The sequence below is a fragment of the Chiroxiphia lanceolata genome, chromosome 20, assembly GCF_009829145.1.
Source record: "Chiroxiphia lanceolata isolate bChiLan1 chromosome 20, bChiLan1.pri, whole genome shotgun sequence".
Lineage (NCBI taxonomy): Eukaryota > Metazoa > Chordata > Aves > Passeriformes > Pipridae > Chiroxiphia > Chiroxiphia lanceolata.
In genome coordinates, this window is record NC_045656.1 from 10,435,623 (window position 1) to 10,445,960 (window position 10,338).

The 10,338-nt window shown below is 54.9% G+C and overlaps 1 protein-coding gene across 2 annotated transcripts; it reads right to left on the reverse strand.

Annotated features, from left to right (window-relative positions):
• Positions 1-755: 755 nt before the first annotated feature.
• DYNLL2 (dynein light chain LC8-type 2) lies at positions 756-7,733 on the reverse strand. Of its 2 annotated transcripts, XM_032707416.1 has the most exons (3): positions 7,589-7,733; positions 4,239-4,377; positions 756-2,630 (listed from the first exon to the last, which is right to left on the reverse strand). In XM_032707416.1, exons 2-3 carry the CDS (start codon positions 4,368-4,370, stop codon positions 2,493-2,495), a joined length of 270 nt encoding a protein of 89 aa, XP_032563307.1. In that variant the 5' UTR covers positions 4,371-4,377; positions 7,589-7,733; the 3' UTR covers positions 756-2,492. The 2 variants fall into 2 exon arrangements, with proteins under 2 accessions (XP_032563307.1, XP_032563306.1); XM_032707415.1 differs by lacking the exon at positions 7,589-7,733 and having other exon boundaries at positions 4,239-4,391.
• Between the last annotated feature and the right edge of the window lie 2,605 nt (positions 7,734-10,338).

The following is a 10,338-nucleotide window of genomic DNA, read 5'->3' on the forward strand; positions in this document are numbered from 1 at the left end:
CACTCCCAGCTCCCCTAAAGTAGAAACCACCCCTGCTTTCGGGCCCTGGCAGGCGCGGGGGGAGCAGATGGGCCGTGTGTAACAGCCGGGGCTGTAACAGCCGGGGCGGTGCTGCGAGCGCCGGTGCAGCCCCAGGGAGCTGCTCCCTATGAGTCACACTGTGTTACTGTGCCACGGCAGAGCTGCTACCCTGCTGTAGCTGGGGAGAGCCCACAGCTTTTCCAAAATATCACAGAGGCCACAACCACAAATGTAGGTTGCAGCAGGAGCAAGATAACAAGCTGAGGGGGTTGTTTGAGGGCAAGCCCGCAGCCCCCGTGGTGAGAGAAGTATTAAACACATCAGTTCAGCTCTCAGCTTTCTCTCCAACACAGGGAGGAGGCCTGAAGGGAAAACCTGCTTTCCTGGGAAGCAGGGAGACACCTCTGTGTGCGGGAGCCAGGATCCCAGCTGCTGTACCAACCCCCGGCTGTCTGAAGCCATTAAGAGGTCAGTCCCAGCACGTTCAGATCCAGGTCGCTCGGCACAGAACATCCCATCAGGGTGCAGCAGGACACAATTCCCTTGATCCCTCCCTCTGATTCAGCCTCTGAGCCAGGCTGGAAGTCAGCACCAGCACAGAGGGACCACACGTGCTCCTCAGGCCATTCCTCACAGACCTGCCTCCTTTGGGTCGTCAGCACATTCCAGGGCAGAGAACTCACAAGTTTTGCTCAGGGCAGCTGGTAAGGAAGAAGAAGAAACCAGAGGCTGTATAAATGTGTCAATTCACCTTTAATGTTTGAAAAAAAAATAAATGGTATTTGAGCCATTGCAGTTATGAAGGGAACAGACCTTGCTCCACGAGAGACCGTGAACAGATTCACATTAGACTCATGCTTGGAAAAAAACAAACCCAAAACATTCTCCTTTCAGACCCAGAATGGAGTTCTGAAGAGACAAGACCACACGAGTGCCCCGGACAGTCCAAGGCACGTTACCCCAGTGCAGACATTTCCATCAACATGAAATTATGACAGCTACATTCTTTCTAGTTACAACATTGTTCTATCCATAATACAAAATTAGGCATACTTTGGATTTTGCACAGAGACAAGAAGGACTTTTACTTCAGGAAGTCGTGAACCTGGGTCACCAAGTCATTTCACAAAGCACTCCCTTCACTCTGCCCTTCCCCACCCAGCAGTGATTTGTTCCCAACACCAAATGCATCTCAGAGACACGAGGTGGGCTCAGCAGCTCAGTGATATTGCCAATGCATTAGTCAGCAAACCAATAAATAGAGCTTATGACAAGCACCAGGGTTTGACTTGCCATCACAGAGTACTTCTCCACACCCAGATCAGAACTTCCTGCAGCATAATCCCAAGTCAGTACATACTAAGACAACATCACTGCTGAACCTATTGGAGACCAAGACATTTGTCTGCCTTTGAAGCAGATGTCACATGAGTTTCCTTCACACAAACATCACATGTAAATTTAACTTCTTGGTACTGTGCTTTAAGAACAAAAGCAGATATCAGAACATGGAGGACAGTCCTCCAGAAATAGCTTATCAGCTACAGAAAATAAAAATAAAATTAAAACAAAAAAAGACAGTGGCCACTTACAAGTCTTCCACACGACTTAGCTTGCTTTAAGGAGAGCATCAAGTTAAGGCAGTGTTGAGACAACTGGCTACAAACATGCCAAATAGAGCTGTTGTCAGTAGTCACCAATTTGATATCCTACTCCATTGCGGGGCTGGGCCACGTGGCTTTAGAGCTCAATATCAAGGTCTAAAGACTTCAGCCACAGGATGCTGCTTTCTGCAGCAAGCAGCAGCTCAGGGGGTGGTTTTGAAGCCTTCTAGACCAGGCTGAGTTGCTTACACAAGTCTAGGTCAACGTTTCAGCAGAGCCAAAGATACAGCGATGGGCACTGAGCGCGAACACGGAGGGTGCCAGCTGCAAGCCTGGATCACAGTCCGAGGTGGAGTTCGACTTGGGTGTGGAAGCCACGGCACCAAGAGCCACCCCACCAGCTTTCAGGGAAGGTTTAAGACCTGCCCTGAGGGTACTGGGAGAGCCAGCTCTCTACAGTCTGCAGGGTGGGACAGAGGCTCACACTGGCTTTGCTCCTCTTTACAAGATTAACAGTCTAACAGGACTCAGTAGGGAAGTCAGGGGCTTTTGGCCTGCCCAAAGAAGTTTTCCCAGCCTCAAAGAAGGAGTTACCACTGAGGGAGCTGTTGTGGAATAGTTTTATTTCTTCCCACGTAAAGGCCATTGTTTAAGCATTTACAGGTTTCCTAGTGCAATACAACCAAAAAAAGCAGTAACAAAAAAATGCCGCCTTCTTCCCAGGCAACTAAACAGAAGTAGATTTTTACTGCAACATATACACATTAAATATAGTATACAGTCCATGCAGCGGCATAGCCATGTTAGAGGGAGTCGTGGCTTCAGCCATCAGTGCATTACAGTCCAAATCTCACTCGCTCCTACTTCCTATCCAGACTTGAAGAGAAGAATTGCAACCTGACCCAAGTAAAAATAGATGAAGTGCTTTGTCTCGTGTGTTACATAGCTGCCAAAGTTTCTGCCAACAATGCAGTGCCAAGTTGGGTTGTATTTCTTGTCAAATTCCTGAAGAAAGAGAAGAGAGGCATTAAGGCCAAGAAAGCCCACATGAAAATAGTTCTAAGCACAAATTCTGAGCTGGTTCTGTTCACGCACTATCGCCTCTCCTCCCACCTGCAGCATCTTGAGATTCCCCACTGGAAGACACCATTCTATTAAGCAACCAGACCTCTGTACTGGAGCAAAACAACTCCTGAGCCTTGGAGCACCCATTAGCCCTGGGCAGGGAGAGCAGAGGCAAGAGCTCTCCTCAGAACAGCACTATCCAGGCCCTGTGTGTAGGCTACTTAGGGGAATAGTTCTCTCCCATTCCAAACCCACTCACAAAAAATAAAGTATTGGCATGTCTCCTCCAGCAAGGAGCTGAAAGGTCACCTAAAAAAAAAGGAATAAGCCTGGTTTCTGCTGTTCAGGACTTTTGTACACATAAAGGGGAAAGAATCCACATTGAAAATGAGCAGGCAGATCCACAGCCCAGAGAACACATGGAGACCAAGAGGTCAGAGGTGAGCAAGCTGAATGCTGGTTCAGTAGTCTTCTCCTACTTAACAGGTAGGATAGGGTTAAAGACCATTTTCCTCCCTCTAATTAACACACAACTCCCAAGAACACCCTTCTCTCCCCTGAGACAGAGCCAGAAGAACAGACTCAACATCCAAGATTAAAGCTAGTGCTAGTCTCAGACAGCAGCAACAGTTTGAGTTCTTTGCAGGGAACCTTTGAAGTAAGGAAAAGGCTTTCTTGCCAGGGCATGAAGGTGCATCAAATTGCTTCCCTCCTCCCAACACACTCTCAGGATATAAAGGCCAACTTCTTTCTGGATGCCTTCTGTTGCACTCACTCACTTTACAGGCTGCATTGCCCCGAGCACTTTGAGGTAAGTCATGCCTCAAAGTGATCTGAGAAGTCAGGAGACACCTTTGAATCCTTTACCTTCAAGCTTAGATTACAAGCAAGGCCCAAATGCCAGCCCAAGTGCCAGGACTGCACTGCCTCTGAAGTCACACCTCCCTCCTCCAAAAGCACTTTGCCTGACCATTCTGAGAAGCTGCTACAGAGGGAACCAACAGCTCCCCAGATGTCATCAAACACGAAACAATTAACGGGCTCCTGCAAATGGGGAAACACCTCTCCACCAGCCAGGGCAGCTGCTCACCCTGTTTCTAACACAGCACGTTCCACAACCCCAGCAGCCACCACAAGGCCCATCCTCCTCCTCAGCTCCCATCCCAGAGCCAGGAACACACATGCACTGCTGCCCACCAAGTGAAACATCAGAGTCATCCCACCTGCACTGGTGCTGCAAGTCAAGCAGCAGCATCAGGGGAGCAGGTCCTAAGCAGAGGCTGCAGCCAGCCCTTTCCAGGCTGGCAAATCCTGAGGGACAGCACTCATAGTTTGCTCAGAGCTTGCCAGAGCTCTGCCACAGCCCTCCTCTGACCTTGGAGAAGTCACTCCATCCTCTTGAAAACAGCAGTAAAGCAGACAAGAAGCCAAGCATCTTCTCCCTCCCAACACACAAGCACGAAGCCTCAGCCACTCAGCTCCTGACAGGAACAGACTCAGGAGCTTTGGGAAGTCTCAGCCAGCACAGCCCCCTCGGCCCAGAGTTACCTTCTTGATATATGCTGCAATGTCCTTTTCTATGTTGTACTTCTCCATGGCCTGTGTAGCACAGTCTACAGCATCCTGCTGCATGTCCTCGGACATGTCCGCATTCTTGATCACAGCCTTTCTGTCAGACATCGTGAACCTAAGGCAGAACATAGAGTCCTTTAATCCCTTCCCAAGAAAGGAGACGCTTCCTGTGCATCGGAGGTTGTCCTTTCTGTGCAGGCTGCGTCACGAGCCGACACTACAAACCCCTGTATGGCCTGGGCGAGTTTACTGGGGGTGTGTACAGCAGTCCCAGGCCAAGGCGCCCCTCGCAGCCAGAGCACCAGAGCACTGGCTGGAGGTTAGATCAAACATCACCACCTGCATTAAACACATGCAGGAAAAGCTTCTGTGTGGGAGGAGACGGGATCTGCAGAGAGCCACAGCCCTCCTGAACGTCAATAGGATACAGCCAAGTTTCCCTTCCAGGTGCACCAGTGGTTTGGAACATCTTCTGCTCAGAGCCCTGCAAGCAACAGATCCCAGGAAGCACACTAAGAGCAGCGGTGCTTTCATCCCACCCCATCCCAGGTGTCACAGTTCCTGCTGTGAGTTTAGCCCGGGAGGAGTGTTGTTCCACATTCAGCCATCATCACCCCCTCCCCTCCCTGCTGCTCTGCCACAAAACCCAGCCCTCAGCTCTTCCCACGGGACAAAGATGGTCTGATGAGCCAGAAGCAGGTTAACACCACAATGCAGCCTGAAAACAGGGCAGTGGAAGCAAATCCCATCACAGAGCCAGCCCTCCCCACCTGGGAACCACAACACACAGGCCAAAACCAGCGTGGTACTGCTGCCCAGGACCTTTAAGAAACTGGGAATTGCTGTACTGGAACTGGGTGTGCAGCCCCCTTCACTCTGTAAGTTAGTTCAGGTGCTTTGTACCAGCCACTGCAGCCATTAGATCTTCTGTGGCCTCTCTAGGGAGCTGTTCAGCACCAGGAAGTTTCCAGCACAGTTCATATTATCCTAGAAAACTGGGATTTGACAATCCCAGCCCTGCAGCCTTTCTTCAAGCCCTGGAGGAGGAGCCCCATGCAGTCCTCCTCCAGACACCAGAGCTTGCCCCCATGCCCCATGGAAGGCCTGGTCAGGGGTCACATGTTACCTGGAGGACCAGGTAACTGCTCCAAGAAGGACCATAGCTGCTCTTACCACAGCAGATTCAAACTTTGTGGGAATAAGCTTCTTAATGGCAAGCAGTGCCTCCCATTAAGCCTGCAGAGCACCATTAAGTTTCCTAAATCCTTTTACAGCGCTGTAAGTCTTGAGGTGATACTACCAAGCGTGTTTTGAAATAGTGAAACTACACATTTTTAGCTCTGCTGTGGAGTGAAAAAAAAATCTGCTGCAATGATCACTTCCTGGAAGAGTCCCAGAAAACTGAAGGAGTAGCTTTGTTACAGCAATTAAACGAGCTTGCTACCCAGAGAGAAAGAGAATCCAGTTACATAATTGCAGCCCTCTGATTACAATACTTCAATTCTTCCCTCTGCCTGCACTTGAAGACTTCTATTGCCACCTTAATTTATACAATTTAGATACAGTCTTTAATAGAGCACTGCTATTAACATACACTAACAGCATCGGGAGGGATGACAGGAACTGAGCTCCAATGCCAACAGAGAGCACGTGCCCCTACCACAGCCCTGGAAAAGCCACGTCCAGGCAGTCTGTTCCTCTCCATACTGTGGTTTAAGCCAGTGGGGGTTTGCCTGTAGCCCAGAAACCCTGGGGGAAAAAGACACAGCTCAGAACAGCCCAAACTGCTTGTAGATTTGGAAAAGTCTTCTAGGGGTCCAGTCTGCTGGAGGAGGAAAGCAGCAGAAATCCACTTGTGGGTCATTCTTCCAGGAAAGCATCTTCAGGGAAAAAGGGCAAACAAGCTCTCATACACACCAGGCCTTCACACAGCTCCATTGCTCAGAGTTCAGAGGGCACTTGCCATTGCATAACCAGCCAGGAGTGACCTGCAAAAGGCATCTCCCTTCCTCATTGTTTAGGCAAGGAGCATCCCAGTGCAGGCCCGTGCTGCTGCGGGCGACAGCACCATAGGAAAAAACGATTATCTTTCAGGAGATCACTGGCCAACCTGCCCTGCCCTGCCCAGCACAGCACCCTCCACAGCCAAACACGACAGGGGCTGGCAGTGGCTGTGCTGCCCTGCACCTGCCATGGGATAGGGAGCAGCTCCAAGTGTCACCCCCTGCACCCACATGAACACCCAGAGCAGGGCCCCAGTCTCAGCTCATTCCCCGGGGAGTTACAGGTTGGTCCTCCCCACGAGGCAGGCCAGTGCCACCACATACACATCATAACCCTAAACCACAAGATCACAGGTGGCCCTTGGGGTCTTGCCACCCAATCTGGCCCTACCTGAGGAAAACCACAAAGCCCCAGCACACAGCTCAGGGTAAGATGGGCCTGGGAAGGGGTAATAGCACAGCCCCAGCAGCCACCCCTTCCCCAACCCAGGGCAGGATGCGGTCTATAAGGAGGAAGACCACAGCCCCAGATGCCATTCCAGGGCAGGATGAGGCCTTGGCAGGGGGATTAGGGCCCAGCCAGCACCCAACCCTTCCCTCATCAGGGTAGAATGAAGTCTCAGGAGTATGAGGCCCAAGCCCAGCACTCAATGGCAGCTCCAGCAGGACAGGCTGGGGCTTTGGGAACGGTATGAGACACAAGTCCCCTGGTAACCATTCTTTCCCTCTCCAGGTTGGGACAGGGCCCTAGAAATGGGACGAGGCTGAAGCCCAGCACCCACCACTCTCCCCAGCACTACAGCAGGATCCCGAGAACGGGGACAGAGCCCAAGCCCAGCACCCACCCACCTCCCTATCAGGACAGCATGGATCCCGACGACGGGTACGAGAAGCCAAGCCCAGCATCCATCACTTCCCCATCAGGACAGCACAGATCCCACGGATCGGGACGAGGCCCAAGCCCGGCACCCACCGCATCCCCCACCGCGGCCGAGGAGGGCCCTGGGAGGGGGTGCGGCACAGCCCCTTTCCGCGCAGGGCAGCGGGGGGCTCGGGGAGGCGCTGCCGGGAGCCGGAGCCCTGCGTGACCTTCACGGGGGGAGCCCCGGGGCCGCCCGAGGCCGCGGTGACCTTGCCCGGAGCGGGGCCGGCGCCGCACCAGCGCGGACCCCCGGGGCGGGGCGGGCTCCGAGCGCCATCCACGGGCCGGTCCCGCCCGGCCACGGCCGCGACCCTCCCCCGGGGCGGCCCCGCCGCCACCTCGCACACGGAGCGGCCGGTGCCGGGCGAGGCTCGAAGACGCCCGGCGGAGGCGTCGCTCACCTTCACAGTGACAGGGCCACCCCGGGAGGGCGAGGCACAGCACCGAGGAGGAGGAGGATGGGGTGTGAGGAGGCGCGGCCCCGCTGCCTCAGCCCGCTTCGCTCCGCTCCGCTCGGCGCCCCGCGCGCTCTGCGCCCCGGCGCCGCGCCGCGCTCAAATACCGCCCCGCCCGCTGCGGCGCGCGGGCCGCCGCGCTCCCATTGGCTGCGCCGCCCCGCGCGCCGCGCTCCTATTGGCTGCGGCGCGGCGCGGCCCGCCGCGCCCGGCCCGTCCGCCCGCGCTGTTCTGCCTACATCCTGTTTCATCCCACAATGCCGCGGGGCGGCGCGCGGCGGGGAGGGGCGGGGCCGGGGGGCGGGGGCGCCGGGAGGGGCCGGGGACGGTGTGAGGGGCGGTGTGAGGGGACGGTGGTTCCATGGGGGTTCCGTCGCCTCGGGACCCCCATCCCCGCGGGGAGCCTGATCCCTTGAGGGGGGCTGATCCCTCAGAGGGGGCTCTGCTGCCCTAGGGGGTCAAGATTTCTGCTCGGGGGGTCCCCTCTGCCTTGGGCAGCTCGATGCCTGAGCCTGAACCCCTGTGAGGGACCCACTGAGTTGGGTACCACACCACAGTGTTCTCCTGGAGCTCGCTGTAAGCTTTTCCTCCACCACCATTGCCAGATGTCCATGTTTTCAGGTCACTGCAGCAGGTGCTCAGTGTCCCCCAGCAGGACTCAGCATCTCTCCAGGCAGATCTCCCACTCCCGAACACATCAAGAGGGTTCTCACATTTCTTGGGGTTCTCCTACAGACAGCAAAGCATGGGGAATGCCCCGAAAAGTTTGGGGAATGACCAACTTTCCCTATGGTCCACTGACCATCAGCCCCACATCCCGTGGAAGCCACTGCTTTTCCTCTAGGATGCCTCAGGGTGTCCTGCCAGGTCATTTTCCAGCTAGGTCAAGTCTTCATTCATGTGGAAAAGCTGATAATATCCCAAACCCAAGTTCCACGCTGCCGAGAATTGTCTCTGCACCGCAACAGAGCTCGGGGGTGACGTGGCTGTTCGAGCAGCATCATATGTTCACCCTGAGAATGTGGGATGTTCCCCGTACACGTGAAAGCCAAAGTAAGGACAGAGGGGAGAATAAAGCCCTACTGTTCACACACCTGCCTGTGAGGTCTCACGGAGTCTGGCAGTGGGGGAGCACCGGGCCAGCAGGACCCTGGCACGCAGAGGTGACACAGGTGCTTCAGACACTTGGCTTTCCCGCACAGGGATCCTGCCCTGGATAACTGTGCTCCAGGCACACTCCTCCCTCCCCCCGGCTGCCCCTGCGTGCCCGGCTGCCAGGCTGGCCGCCAGCCAGCTCCCGTTTTGGTTGCTCCATTTCACTCGAGCTGCAGTGCCAAGAAGCCCTTTGCAGAAGATACCTGAAGAAAAGCCCAGCAGAACAAAAAACCCTGATTCCTGTGCTGTCCCCATTCCCACGCTGTGGTGCCCGCACAACAGTGGGACAGAGACAGTGCTGCCCAGGCTCAGCTGGCTCTTAATGAGACCGGTTTTAATTGCCTGCGTGGCCTTGAGAACCAGGAAAGCTACTCTGGGTCCTGAAACCTCCCTGATTTGATTGCTGAAGGAAGACAAGCCTAGGGCTGGTAACAGCACCTGAGGAACAGGCTGGGTTCATTCCACGTGAGCCCGCTGGGCAGCCCAGGAACAGGCTGATCCCATTTGCTAATGGAGTGGATAGTTCCTGGTGTGACCTTTGCAGCCTCTGAGATGCTGGTCAAAACTCCAAACAGCAAATAAAATATTTACTGTTCTTTAATGGGTCCAGACCTGAGCTTCAGCTTTAAGAGAGGAGAAGCCAGAGAGCAGCAGAAAAGCCAGTGATGAAGGAACACTGCAGGGCCCAGCACTGAGGTTGTACGAGCACAGAGGGACAAGGCCATGCCTGGGCAGGTGGCACGGTCTCGGCTGGCCCAGCTGGAGTGGGCAGGATCCCAGGGACACAGCTCCCGGAGTGCCCGGCCACGAGGGCAGCCGGCCCCGCTCAGGTTCGCTGCACCACACTTGGCTGTGCTATTTATAGCTCTGCCGAGTCTCTGTTGAGGCAGCAGATCCCTGAGTCTTGTGGATCTGTTCTATGAGCATCCCAGCCCAGGCAGTGCAGAGCCTTGGGACGGAGCTGCCGTTCACACTGGGGCAGAGGTTTGTGCTGTGCTGTTAGTCCTGAGCTGAGGCCGGGGCAGGGGATGGGGCCCAGCAGGTTTTAAGGCCAGAGGCAGCTGCTGGGTGATGCTCACCCTGTCTGTCTGTCCCAGCAGGAGCCCCAAGCTTTCCCACAAGGACTCCCATGCTCTGGACCTCCCTGTATTTTCCTGTAGCAGAAGCAGCACTCACCTCCCTCCTGCCCTGCCTGTCCTGGGGATGCCCACGGGCACCTTCAGCCCAGGGTAGGGGGAGCTGCCCAGGGAGCAAAGGGACGAGGTGTCAAACAGTGTCCCTGAACCCACATGGTGACAATCTAGAGTCCCCAGAGCTGGATCCAGTGCTTCTGCATTCCCAGTGTAACCCCATCCCAGTTACAGCCTGCCTCCTCCCAAAGCATCTGCAAGAGCAGGTGGAGGAGCCCAGCTTCTGCCTGGCTCAGTTGTGCTTCTTGCACAGGAAGGAGCATTGCCTTGATGGAATAAAGTGCTTGGAGTGCCGTGGAGGGAGATGCGTTCCTGAAGAGTGACAAAAGGCATTTGTTTATAAATTCCTCC

Excerpts from the sequence above, each read along its gene's own strand:
- DYNLL2 (XM_032707415.1), bottom strand. The coding sequence starts at position 4,391 with ATGTTCTGCCTTAGGTTCACGATGTCTGACAGAAAGGCTGTGATCAAG. Across the intron at positions 2,631-4,238 it reads TTGCAGCATATATCAAGAAG|GAATTTGACAAGAAATACAA; the intron begins GTAACTCTGGGC and ends CTCTTTCTTCAG.